Source organism: Nicotiana attenuata, chromosome 6 (assembly GCF_001879085.1).
Source record: "Nicotiana attenuata strain UT chromosome 6, NIATTr2, whole genome shotgun sequence".
NCBI classification, from domain to species: Eukaryota; Viridiplantae; Streptophyta; class Magnoliopsida; order Solanales; family Solanaceae; genus Nicotiana; species Nicotiana attenuata.
Window position 1 is genome coordinate 93391210 of NC_031994.1, and position 14762 is coordinate 93405971.

General features: G+C 36.7%; 1 protein-coding gene across 1 annotated transcript in view; it reads left to right on the top strand.

Moving 5' to 3' along the window:
* Nucleotides 1–9154, top strand: part of LOC109228109 (transcription factor TCP24-like) — a 29555-nt gene extending 20401 nt beyond the window's left edge. Inside the window, exons 3-4 of the mRNA XM_019393285.1 lie at nucleotides 7059–7290; nucleotides 8787–9154. Of these exons, the coding sequence (XP_019248830.1) occupies nucleotides 7059–7290; nucleotides 8787–9154 (600 nt within the window). The remainder of the gene's footprint in view (nucleotides 1–7058; nucleotides 7291–8786) is intronic.

Genomic DNA, 14762 nt, shown 5'->3' on the forward strand with positions numbered 1-14762 from the left:
GTTGAGTAAATGGCCATTTATGTAATGGCATTTATGCTGTGGCCGTTTTGCATAAACAGCCATTCTGAAGAGTTGCACCTCTTCAGATTTCAGCCCAACTTTGGCTATAAATACAATACTATTCTGCTCAGAATTTCACTACGATTTTTTGAATTTCTCCTCCTTCTTCTGCATAGTTTAAACATCAAACAAAGCAACAGTAAGTGTGATTTGCTACCGAACTTTGTGTTCGCTGAAACACTGGGGTTTGAAGTACCACTACACCAGTGTGTAATTCGTTCTATCCTGGGAGGAAATAATCCATAACCTTGGGTACTAGGAGGGAATTAAATTCCTTAAGGAAACACTGTGAATTCAGTGGGNAAGAAGAAGAAGAAGAAGAAGAAGAAGAAGAAGAAGAAGAAGAAGAAGAAGAAGAAGAAGAAGAAGAAGAAGAAGAAGACATATGTCCAGAAATTGTAGATAAATTGTAGATTGGGAAGACTAAAACTTCTACAAATCTTCTACAATTATGTCGAAAATGCCAATAATGCTACAATTGAAATGGGAATTGGGATATTAAAATTCAATGTATCCAGTTTGTAGATATCTTGTAGATAAATTGTAGATTATTTGTATTCTGATTGTAGATGCATTGTTTTCTGTTTTCACAAATCCAAAACGACTAAAGCTTCTACAAAATCTTCTGCAAAAAACAGTCTACAATTTATCTACAATTTTTTTAATTTTTCTATAATTTTTCTACAATTTATCTACAAAAGAAGGTATGTTTTGTTTATGAAAATTAACTATAGATCTGAGTGTAGTTCTTGGAAGTAGAAGACAAAACTATAGAATGCACAGACCTGTGATGAAGTCATTCTCATTCAAAGGTGTAACTTACCATCATTATAAAAAATAAAATACACAAAAACTTCGAATACCAATATTTGAATCTCAGCGAAAGCAAGCAAAATTAGGTAATTTGTTTCATTTGTTGTGATTTGCATTAGCCGGACACGACAAATAGGAAGAAGAAGCAAAGAAAGAAATTCATAACTTTTTTAAGTTACGGCTGAAGGGTCAGAAAATAATTGCACCCTTAATTATAGCGCCTAATATAAATGCACCCTTAATTATATCCCTAATTTGAATTATGGTATATAAATGGTAATTTGGTATACTGAAATGTAATTAACACAAACCTTAAACATTGAGGGTAATAAGGTTTCGTATATGGTATAGGAAGGTAAAAATCCCTATAAAACTGAGGCTTATATAAGCCCGGCCCAAGTTAGCCCACTGGCCCTTGAGGCTTGACCGAGGCTAGGCTAGGGCCGGCCCGTGGGCCAAAAATTAATTTAATTTAAATTAATTACTATTAAATATTTAATATTTAAAAAAAGTAAAAAGTAAAAAAACTATTAACTATAATTCCCATTCCCCAACCCTAAATTGCTCATTTACCTTTCCATATCAACTAGCATATAATAACGAACTCGAAAAGTCTTAGGTAGCCAATAAAATCTTTCCTCAAAAGAAATATTACTTTAAGTGACCAATGATCAGTTTGGATTACTTTAATATATTATTAATATTTAAACTACTCTTCAGTATAGATAATTGGATTACTTTAATATATTATTAATATTTAAACTACTCTTCAGTATAAATAAAGATCAGTTTAAAATACACGCACAAAAATAAAATTGACCATTAGCAAATTTCAAGAATTTTAAAAATTTTATGGACTATAATGATGAAATCAACAAATGATGTTAATCCTACATTAAAAAACCTCAGCATATAGACTTATTAAAATAATCACTGAATCTGAGGAAAATAAAAAAGAAGTATTAAGAAAATATTCATGTAACTTTAAAAAAGAAGAGCAAGTGATATAAAGAATTTGCATTTCAATTACGAGATTCATCATCAAATATCAACATTTTTGTACGCTCTATACAAATAGAAGTTGTTTACATGATTAATCGACCATGTCACTAAAAAATATTTAAGGATTTAGAGAGGGACGGCCCGCCCTAGCCCGCGGCCCTCTTAGGGCTGGGTTGGGCTGGCCATTTTAAGGCCCATTCGTATGGCGGGCCGGGCCGGCCTAGCTCGCCAAATTTAAAAGCCCACGAGGCTTGGGCTAGGCCGACCTGGGCTGGCCCGTTTTGACAGCTCTAGCTGTGATTGTTCCATATTTTAGTTAGGGATATTTTGAATAATTTTTGCGTTAAAAGTGGTTACTTTCTAATAATATTTAGAACGGTAGCTACGTTTTGATTGCCGGATCAAAAACTAGCCATTCCACCTAGTTTTTTCTATTTCATTGGGGATCCAAGAGATGCATCCACCTTTAATCCATTTCTTTCTAAAAGTACTCAGATGGAGATATATTGAAGTGTTGGAATAGAATCAAACTCATTTTAAGCATCTTTATGATGCGACTTTTATGATTTTCGCGGGGCCATAAACTACAAGAGCTCCAAATTACAGGCTGAAGTTCTGATTAAGAAACATTGATATTTTTGTTAATTATTACAAAAAAAAAAAAACTATCAGTTTGGCAACAAAACCGTTCATATCTGATAGGCAAGGGAAGCCATTCGAAAAAGCTACGAATAGAGGCAGAGTTAAGATTTGAAGTGTATGGGTTCTAAATTTTAAGATAAGACCATGACCTAAAATTAATATACAATAACAAGTTGATTAAAGAATGAGTATCGATATTTAATATATATTTAAAAAATAATGAACCACACAAATGCAATATATGAATATAAACATTACCATTTATATAGCACTTGGTGACTTATCATGTTTTGAAACGATCAATGATCGCATCATTAGGTATAATTTCAAATACTTCATCGTCAATATAACAAACTAAACAATCATAATTCAAAAAGTCATCACCAATCCTGCTTCGCAAGTTATTTTTAATAAATTTCATTGATTGAAAAAGTCCTTTCAACTTTTGCAGTAGCCACAGGAAAAATCAAAAGTAGCTTCACAAGCAAATAAACAAGTCTCCATTTTTTGTGAATATTTGTTTTAACCGATGTCTTCGAGAAATCGCCAAGCCCTTTCAAGTTAGAGAATACATTATCCATTTCTCGCACATAGTCAATATAGTTGTCAAGTTCAAAACTAAGATCTTCAAGATATATCAAAATTTTGGGAAGCACAAATTAAAAATCAGATTTTGTATGAATTGTTAAACAAATATAAAATATAAGAGGGAAACATAAAAAAAACAGAAAAGAAGAAAGAAGAATGGATATACACCAGAGCAACAGAGGCGGAGATGATCAACAACTGGGACAGAAAGGCAAAACCATAAATTTGTTTAATTTGGGGGAATTTAATTGTGAAGGAAAAGGAAACATACCTTTGTGTTTTATTTAAAGGAACGATGCCTTTTCCTTTAAATTTGATTTGATTTGAATTTGTGTTTTCTTTATAAAAAAGGAAAAAGTTTTCTGAAGGAATTAGCTTGTACGGAGGTTTCTTCGTTTCTTTTGAAACTTCACCGTTCTTTTATTTCTTAGTTAGTAAAGATTTCTCTTTTTTTTTAAAAAAAAAAGAAGAAGAAGAAGAAAAGTAACAAGAATACACGCTGCCTTCAAGGGGAACCGGACCTAGTGATAGAAATGCTAAAATATCATGGTATAGTCAGTTTTCACACTGGTCAATGAAAAATAGCCAGCGTTTATTAAGTCAATAAAATATAGCTACTATTTTACTGCAACAGGGACCGGTCCAGTATAATATACGGGAGTTCTGGTGCATTTGTGTACGAACTCCAGCATATTATGCTGGACCGGTATACTTTGCTAACTCCTGTAAGATTTGCGGGAGACTGGAGCACCAGTGCTCCAAACTCCAGTATATTATACTGGACAATTATACTTGTTGGAACTCCCGTAAATTTTGCTGGAACTCCCGTAAAATTTGTGGGCGTATTTTTCCGGATTTTGAACAGTGTTTTCGCTCAGATTTAAAGTGACTAAATTTCGATGACTTTTGAAACTTGGCTATTTTTCAACGACCAGTGGTAAATCTGGCTATTTTTGAATTTCTCCCGATAGAAATACAACAGTCCAAGCCCAATCTACAGATCAGGCACAAGTCAATCTTTCAGAGACTTGATTTGTTACGGCTGGGTTTAACGAGTCCTTTATAGGATTTTCAAATGACTTTATATTGTAAATACATATTGGGATATTTTATACAAAAGGTGCCGCATGGTTCATTTTTCTGATTACACAAAATCAAATAATATCTCTCTTCGTTCTTCACAATTTGGGATTCTCACCCAATTTCATGTCCCAAATTCTTTCGATTTTATGATGTTATCATGGTATCAGAGTTCTAAATCATGTAATTCTCGACCAGTGATCGGTTCCAACCCTATACCACTATAAAATATCAAGAATGGTCGATGCAGCTTTTACCCGAGGGGTCGGGATCGATTTTCACGTAGAGCTAATATTAGTTTGGAATTGGGTTTCTATCTAATCTAGCTATGTGCGTTGTTCTTAATTGCACTTTCAATCATGCTTTGTTTGGTATCTATCCTACTTTTAACACTAATGAAAGATGAAAATAATCTAAGTACGGTATTTTCTCGTAAGGGTTTTCTCAATTGGTAAAAAGGCACTAGGGAAGTGACTTACACCTAGGTGAGTATCTAACGGGGTGTAAAACTTAGGGCAAACTTGTTATAATTGGGATCATGATATAACCATTGCACATAATTACTCACTCTATACCTCTCAGTAGTTTGAGTGACTTTGCCCTAATTGGCTTTCTCAAGCCCAATTGGGTGTTCAACAATGCAAGCAATTGGCTCAAGTCGGGTATTACTATCTCTAGGTTTAACCCTTTAATTGGGGCTATCAATCTCTTGAATGCACCCCAATTCCTTGTTAGCCTGAATTTCCTAGACTTAGTCTCTCTTTCTCAAGAAGAGTCTAAGTCAAATAGGCACGAATCAGTGTTTGCAACCACCAATTCAACAATTAAAGCATGAAACAAGCTAAATATCACTAACCCATAAACAATTAAACCCTAAAATTGAAGACCACTAAATACCCACACTAGGGTTGGGCCACAACCCTAGCTAATGGGTTTAGCTACTCATAATCAAGGAAGAAATCAAACGAGAATATGAAATATAAGCCATAAAAAGTAATTACAAAAGTAAAATCTAAGATTAATAGTTAACAATGCTCTAAAATTACTCTAAAAAGCAAAAAGCGGATGTTCACGTGCTCCACAAAATAACAGATACCCTAAAAATCTGAAAAAGAACTCTTTATACACAGCTGAATTTTTCGGACAAAATTGCCCCTACGGAGATTCCGCTGACAGCGTAAAATTGAGCGCCTCAGCGCTGGGACTTCTGAGGCAGCGCAAAAGCAAGCGCGAACCGCGTAGTTTCTCTCTTGAGCTTGGTCTGGACTTGATTCCGCTGGGAGCGGAAAAGTAACCGCCTCAGCGTAGTCTTCAACCGCGGCCGTGAAATATGTCCACGGACCGCGCTCTTCATTTGAGCTCAATTCTCCAGTCCTCTGATTCTACATTTCGCCCTCAGCGGACTATGGACCGCTGCCGCGTCAATTAATTCCGTTGCCGTGCAATTTCACCGCGGGCAGTGGTGTCTATTGAGCCAAAATTGCTGTCTCTGAACCTCAAGTCCGCTGAGAGCGTAACTAAGAATGCCTCAGCGGTGGACCTTCCGCGACTGCACTATTTCTTCGCTGTCAGCGCTTTTGGCTCAGCTTTGAACTTATGCAGGTTTCACTCCTTTATAAGGTGGTTATGACTTTCTTGCAACTTTTTGACCAAACACTGCGAACAAGCACAATAAGTTAGCTTTCGCGAATACTTGTACACATTTTTAATTTAAAACCTAAACAAAAGGGAGCATAAAATAGGCTAAAATTCCTTGTTATCAACCAGCTCTTCATTCCGATGTTACCCTTGAATGATTTTATTGGAGTTCTCGGCGCCCAACAATTCTAGATTTTCTGTTCTAGTGATTTCCCGATTTCTGCTGATTTTGTTCTTTTGCAGTTGTTCCTAGTTAATTTATGGTGTTTTTATTCTATTTCACTGTGATTGGATGCTACTATCTGGGTTTGCTGGTATTGCTGGTGGTATTGAAGCTTTTTACTTCTTCGGCTTGTCATCTCTTTCCCTTTTTCCTTGAGTGCCTACATTGAGTTTTTTTGTGTGTGTGTGTGAATTAGTTCTGATATAGGGAGTGTGACTAACAACTCGTCTGGTCAAACGAGTGGGACTTCTAACAGCGACGGTTTTGATGATTTCTATTCCTCCGTCTTATCCATTTTACGTTCACCCGTCAGACAGTCCTGGTACTCAATTGGTATTTTTTCCATTCAGTGGAAGTGGCTTTGTAACTTGGAGTAAAAGCATGTTAATTTCGGTTTTCGCCAAAAATATGCTTGGATTGATCAATGGTAAGGTTTTTCAGCCAACACCTGATTCCCTTTACTATCCTTTTTGGGAGTGTACATAGTAATTGCCTGGATTACTAACTCTTTGTCGCGAGACATTGCGATGAGTGTGTTGGGTTTTAATACTTCCAAAGAAATTTGGACTAACATCAACTAAAGGTTTGGGGAATCTAATGGGTCTAAGTACATTCAAATAAATAAGAAAATTAATTCTATCTCACAAGAATCTTCCGACATTGAGTTCTACTTTACTAAACTGAGAAGCTAGTGGGATGAGCTTCACACAGCTTATGTAGGATTTGTCTATTCGTGTGGAGCACTACCTAAATTCCCTGAAGATAAAAAACTTTTCCAATTCTTAGTGGTCTCAATGACTCCTACTCTAAGGCTAAGAGTACCATACTGATGATATCTCCATATCCTAAAGTAAGTAAGGCCTATTCCATATCCTTTGTTGTGTCCACTTATAACACCACCAACAATAGACATTACAATCCACGTGTGAGTTTTGATCCTAAGAAATTTTCCTGAGGAGTTTCGTGCAAGTACTGTAAGAAACTGGGACACACAATTGAAAAATATTACAAGTTGCATGGGTATCCATCTGACTTCAAGTTTACCAGGGGCAAGAGTTCAACATCTTGTGTCCAAACTGAGAATTCCAAACCTAAATGTTGTACATCCAAACCTGCTGAAGTCAATCCCCATGGGTTTAGTAAAGAACAATACCAGCATCTCATGTCCTTATTCCAACAAGTCCATTTGAGTCAAGTTGGACAAGCCTCTTCTGCCAGTGCATCTAGTTCTGCAAACTTTGCAGGTATGTTGAGTAGTCCTGTTGTTGCTGCTGTAGGAACTCTTTTGTGTTGCTTATCCTAGTTCAAAAGTGATCCTTAGATTTTAGATTCAGGGGCAATTAACCACATCACATCTCATAAACAACTTTCTACTGTTTCTCCTCTACCTTTTCCTAAACTTGTCACTTTTCGTAATGGTTAAACTTGTCACTCTTCCTAATGGTTACAAAGCAAAAGTAGTCTCGTCTGGTTCCTTGTTTTTGAACTCTGATATTACTTTACCCGATGTCTTGATTGTACCATCTTTCCAGTTTAACATTATTTCTATTAGCTAATTACTCAGATCAAATTCAATGTTCTTCTGCTCTTTTTACCAAATGTTGTTGTACTCTGTAAGGCCCTTCTCTGAAGAGGCTACTGACAATTGATAGAACTGCAAATAGACTTTACATTCATCATTCTCAGGCTCATACATCTCCTTCTCCATCTCCTTCCCTTTCAGTATCTTCTCATATTCCCCTTGTAAATAGTTCTCTTTCATGCAATGATATTTCTTGTTCTAACAACATTGTACATTCTGTTGATATGAACAAAATTGCTGTTTTTTTGCATCAAAAAATGGGTCACATGCCTTATAATGGAATGTTGTCTATTCCTTTTCTGAAGAATAAACTTTCATCCAAACAATATTTTATTTGTTCTGTATGCCCTTTGGCAAGACAACAAAGGTTACCCTTTTCAGATAGTACCATAAAAACTGGTGTACCTTTCCAGCTTATACATATTGATCTCTGGGGACCATACTATGTTAAAACCTACAATAATTTTAGTTATTTCCTCACCATTGTAGATGACTATACTAGAGTTACGTGGACACACCTTCTCTCTTGCAAGAGTAATGCCTTATTCATTATTAAAGGTTTTGTTCTCATGGTTAAGAATCATTTTGATTCTTCCATTCAAACCATAAAATCTAATAATGCATATGAGTTGGGTAGCAACTCTGAAGCTTCCTCTTTTTTTTCTCAGTCTGGCATATTACGTCAAACTATAGTCCCTCACATCCCTCAATAAAATGGAGTGATTGAGAGGAAACACAAACACCTGTTTGAGACCTCTAGGGCTCTATTGTATCAGCCTAAGCTTCCTTTGAAATATTGGGGTGATTGTGTGTTAACTGCTACGTATCTGATTAATCATTTTCCCTCTTCAGTTTTACAGAATATTTGTTCCTTTGAAAAATTACATGGCTCCCCCTCATCCTATGATCATTTAAAGTGTTTTGCTTGCCTATGTTTTGCTACTCTTCCTAAGCAGGGTAGAACCAAACTTCAACCTAGGGCAACTGCTTGTGTTTTTTGGGTATCCCTTAGGGTAAAAGGGATACAAACTTCTCAATCTTTCATCTTACTCTATTCCTTATTCCAGAGATGTCATTTTTCATGAGACTGTCTTTCCATATCATTCTTCTCCTCCCCTTCTCCTATTTTATCTTCTCCTTCTTGCTCAAATTTTATAGAGTTTCTACCATCTGCCCCCTCTCAACCATCCCCTTCATTGTCTATTTATGTTCTAATTCCTTCTCCACTTGTTTCTGCTTCTCCTTTTCCTTTGTCACCTACTCCTTCACCTGTTTCTCATTTATCCACACCCTTACCAGTATCACCTTTTGATCCTCCTCTTAGAAAGTCTCTCAGAACTTCCAACCCACCTTCTTATCTTCAAGATTATGTTTGCTCTCATGTTGCTCCTTCTTCTAATATCACTTCTGCTGGGATTCATATACTAGAGCCTCAGTTTTACCAACAAGCTGCCTCTGATACTGCTTGGCGAGAGGCTATGTTGAAGGAGTTTCACGCCTTGATACAAATAGGACTTGGGGCATAGTTCCTCTTCCTCCGGGTAAGAAGGCTATACCTTGCAAATGAGTGTATAAAGTTAAGCAGAGCACCATTGAGAGATACAAAGCTAGGTTAGTGATAAGGAGAGATTCCTAGAAAGAGGGTGTGGGCTATACTGAGACATTTTCTCCAGTTATTAAGATCACTGCCATTAAATGCCTTCTCTCCATTGCCTCCAAAAAGGGTTGGACCTTTTTTCAATTGCAATTATATGTCAATAATGCATTCTTGCATGGTGACTTGCATGAGTAAGTTTATATGCATATCCCTCCTGGCAACATCCTCTACCTCTCATTCCTCTACCTTAGTCTGCAAACATAGAAAATCCCTTTATGGCTTGAAGCAAGCCTCTAGGCAGCGGTTTGCCAAGTTATGTGAATCCTTATTGTCTAAAGGGTATGTCTCTAGCAAAAATGATTATTCCTTGTTTACTAACAGCTTGTTTGAATAGTTGTTGCCCATCGTTTTATAATGTATTGTATTATATCATATTGTATTATCTCGTTTTATGAATATAACGTTTGGATAGATTGTATTATTTGCTGTTGTTAAATAATATTTTACTGTTTGATTTGACTGTATCATACTGTACTGTAATTGATAAGTTTACCAAAATACCCTTAACTGTTTAAATATTAAATTTATCAAGAATTACGCATAAAAATGATTTAAGAAATTCCCTTTCTACTAATTTATTACCAAATATGTCTTATAAATAATTAAGCAATTAAATTCATGTAAATTCTAACAAATTTAATATAACAAGTTAATAATATCAAAAATAATAATAAGTACACTTCATTCCTAACTATATCATAATAATAATAATAAAACAAAAAATAAAATGTTAAGTACACTTCATTTAGAATTTAGACCATTTTCTAACAATATGACATATAATCCATAACTTAAAATGTATAACATTATATTTTTCTAACAACGTGACGTATAATCTATGACGAAAATTACTCATATCCCATAAAATCCTTGAAGAAAAAAGTTAACTATCACTAGAAAAAATTAAAGAACTATGATACAGAAAAGAACGAGAATTGGTAGAATAAAGGAACAAATATTTGAGTTAAAGTAAATAGAATTGGAGTTAAAATCACATTAGGAGAAATAACGAAATAAAAAGAAGGAAAACCTATACCTTTTAGGTTGGAGTTGGATGTGGCAGAAGTTATGAGGAAAAAATGACGAAGACAAAGTATGTTATAGGTTGGAGATTTGGAGTTAAAATAAAAAAAGGTAAAGGGTAAAATAAAATAATGGAGTAATAAGTTAGGGCAGAATTGGAAAGAAAAATAGGAAACAATCCCACCACACCAAATCTGTTGTTTAAAAAAATGGGACTTTTCATTGTTCCGGAATAATGGATTTAACAATACAATACAATCAATTTTAATTAAATAATCAAAACAAATATTCTTTGGGATAACAATACAATACAATCCTAATGGGTAACAACCATCCAAACAAGCTGTAAGTGTTTTGGAGATTCTGTTGTTATTGCTAGCCGGGACTGATACAGTTGAAATGGTGGCCCTTAGATCCCCCTTGGACACTCATTTCAAAATTAAAGATCTTGGACCAATACACTATTTTTTGGGCTTTGAAGTTCATCAGACACCTCATAGATACCTTATCAACAAGTCGATGTATACACAAGATCTACTTCATGAGTTTAACTGTGGTTCCTTGACTCCTGTTCTCACCCCTTTAGACTTCTCAGTCAAGCTCTCTCCTACTGAAAGTGACTGTCTTCCAGATCCTTCTGTATATAAAAGGATTGTTAGTAAGTTGAATTTTTTACAACACACTAGACCGAATATTGCTTAATCAACTCAACACTTGAGCCAATTTCTCAAGGATCCTAGGGCCCCTCACATCTCAGTGCTATTCATGTTTTGAGGTACTTACTAAATGATCCTGGGCAAGGCATCTTATTGAACAACTCTCCAGATTTCTCTTTGATTGCATATGTTGATTCTGATTGGGCTGCTTGCCCAATTTTTAGAAGGTCGGTTAGTGGATTTAACATCACACTTGGGGGTTCTCCTGTCTCTTGGAAATTCAAGAAGCAACCAATAATCTCTCTATCTTCTGCAGAAGTAGAGTATCACGCTTTGCGCAAAATGGTTGTTGAGGTGTCTTGCTTGGTCAAAATTCTTCATGATCTAGGGTATCAAGTTACTAAGATTGTCCCTATATTTGGTGACAGTCAATATGTTATTCACATAGCCAGGAATACGGTCTTCCACGAGCGTACCAAACACATTTAAGTTGACTGTCACTATGTGCGTGACATGCTTCAGTCTGGGACTATTTCTCTACATCATGTTCTGCTGATCAGCTTGCTGATCTTCTAGCTAAAGCATTATTTGGAGCTCCTCACCATTATTTCTTGTCCAAGCTTGGTGTCCAGTCGACCTTCAGCTTGAGTAGGGTGATAGAAATACAACAGTCTAAGCCCAATCTACGGATCAGGCCCAAGTCAACCCTTCAGCGGCTTGATTTGTTATGGATGGGTTTAATGTGTCCTTTATAGTCGTTTCACATGACTTTATATTGTAAATATATAGAGGGATATTTTGTACAGAAGGTTCCGCATGGTTCATTTTTCTAATTACATAATTTGGGATTCTCACCCAATTTCATGTCTCAAATTCCCTCGATTTTATGATGTTATCACCTAGGCGCTTCCCCTGGAACCCAGAACCTTTGCCACTGAACCCAAAGCCCTTATGTTACTAGGTTCGACGTGCTTTGTTTATGTACATGCAACAAATTTTCCAATACAAATACATGGTACGGAAAAAAGCCATTGGATTCGTCCGAACCCGCACATTCTACTGTAGCTCTACCCCTAGTTATTTCACGACCCGGAATTCTCACCTTTGGGACCGTGGTAGAACCTAACATTTTACTTGCTAGGCAAGCCAATGTTAGAGGATTCATAAGTCAAATTCAGTCAATTTTAATAACAGAAACAATTAAGCTAAACAGAAGTTGAAACTAAGTTTGCGGAATAACATAAAACCCATAATAACTGATATAATTCGGATTTGGTGTCATGGCTCACGAGCTTCTAAGAGTTTCTACAAACAAAGTCTGAAAGAATATACAACTTTTCTGAAAGAAAGGAAACAATATAATAAAGAAACTAGGAAGGGACTCCAGGGTCTGCGGACGCCAGCAGATCTACCTTGCGTCTCCGACAAGCAAGTCTAGCTGCTAACCTTGAGATCAGCTTGGGCCGGTACCAAAGTCTTCACAAGAAGTGCAGAGTGTACTATGAGTACAACCGACCCCATCTACTCGTAAGTGTCGAGCCTAACCTCGACGAAGTAGTGACGAGGCTATGAAAAGACACCTACATAATGAACCTGTGCAATTAATAGTATATGTAAAAAATAACAACAAATAAGAGCTAGACAGGTAATATCGGGAGGGGGGGGGGGCATACTAAAGAGGGGAATACAAGATATGAGAATTCCAGCAGAAATGATAACCAGGGCAATCAATATGCCTTTGACCAGTGAAAATAATTAAACACAGTAAGGAAAAGTGCACGACATCACCCTTCATGCTTTTACTCTCAACCTCACAGTGAAACAAGAAACTGCACGGCATCACCCTTCGTGCTTATACTCTCAACCTCACAATATAAATCAATAGATATGGCACAGCATCACCCTTCATGCATTAACTCTTTTAACATGGCACGACATCACCCTTCGTGCATTAACACTCACAATATGGCACGACATCACCCTTCGTGCATTAACACTCACAATATGGCATGGCATCACCCATCGTGCGTTAACACTCTCCCTTACCATAAAGCAATGAACAAATACAACAGGGAGATAGAATAACAAGAACAAGCCTTACTTCAACATTTGGTTCCACAATACCAACCTCAACGTTGAAATCAATACTCAACTATCACCAAAAATCTGTAAACATGATAAGAACGATCAATTTAACAATACCTAGTCTAAACATGGATAACATGATCAAAGAAAGCAATAATTACAAGAAATCAAGTCACACCCGCATGCTTAAACCCGACAACAACGCATAAGTACTCATCACCTCACAGTTACGTGGTCCCCAACATCTAAACACGTAACAAATAAACAAGCAAGTCCAATTCCCTCAAGTCAAGGTTGACCACGATACTTACCTCGCTCCAAAGGGACAATTCAAAGTTCAACCACGGCTTGGTCTTTAAAACAAGCCTCCGAACCAATAGAATCTAGCAAATTACCAACCAAATGCTTCAAATTAAGCCTTAGAAACTACCCACGATTGCAAGGAATTCAATTTAGGTCATTATTAAAAAAGTCAACACCCCGGGCCCGCTTGGTCCAAACCCGAAATTCAGGCCAAAATCCGATTACCCATTCACCTCGGAGCCCGGTTATGTAATTTGTTTTGAAATCCGACCTCAATTTCCACCATGAAAGTACAAGATTTTTGGTTGAAATCTAAGGAAATGTAGTGGAAGATTAAAAGAAACTAGTTTAGAATCACTTACCCATGATTTGTGAAAGAAAAGTTCTTTGAAAAGTCGCATCTAGGGTTCTTGAGTTTTAAAATTTGATGAATGAATCAAAAATCCTATCTAAGTCACATTTTGATCAGTTGTAGATGTCGCATTTGCGACCTGGGTTAGCAAATGCGAACCCCGCAAAAGCGAAGAATCCATCGCAAATGCGAAGACCTCCACAACTCTCCTTTCCTTGCAAATGCGAATAAATGTTCGCAATTGTGAACCATGACCTCCGCAAATGCGACCATTTCATTGCATTTGCGAACACTGCCTCCCCCTGTCCCACTTTCCAAATGCGAAGTTTTGTTCGCAAATGCGAACTCTGGTCTCTCCATCTACTCTTTGCAAATACGATGAGTAGCTCGCAAATGCGAATCCATCAGTGGTCGCAAATGCAAAGCTTGACCTCGCAATTGCGAGGTCTGAGGCCTGCAACAAAAACTGAAGCACACCAGCAATGTTCTAAGTCCAATTTTCACTCCGTAGCTTATCCAAAACTCACCCGAGCCCTCGGGGCTCCAAACCAAACATGCACACAAGTCTAAAAACATCATACGAACTTGCTCGCGCGATCAAATCGCCAAAATAACACCTAGAACTACGAATTGAACACCAAATCAAATGAAATTTCAAGAAAACTTTGAAACTTCTATTTTCACAACCGGACGTCCGAATCACGTCAAACCAACTCCATTTCTCACCAAATTTTACAGACAAGTCATAAATATGGTATTGGACCTATACCAGATTTCGGAACTAAAATACGGACCCGATATCCAAAAAGCCAACTATTGGTCAAACATTTCAAATTCATTAAGCCTTTAACTCTCAAATTTCAACAAAGATCGATAACTCGGGCTAGGGACTTCCAAATTCGATTTCGAGCATACTCCCGAGTCCCAAATCAGGATACGGACCTACCAGGACCGTCAAAATACAAATTCGGGTCCGTTTGCCCAAAATGTTGACCGAAGTAAACTCAAATAGTTTCCAAAGCGAAATTTTCATATTTTTCACAGTTTTTAACTTAAAG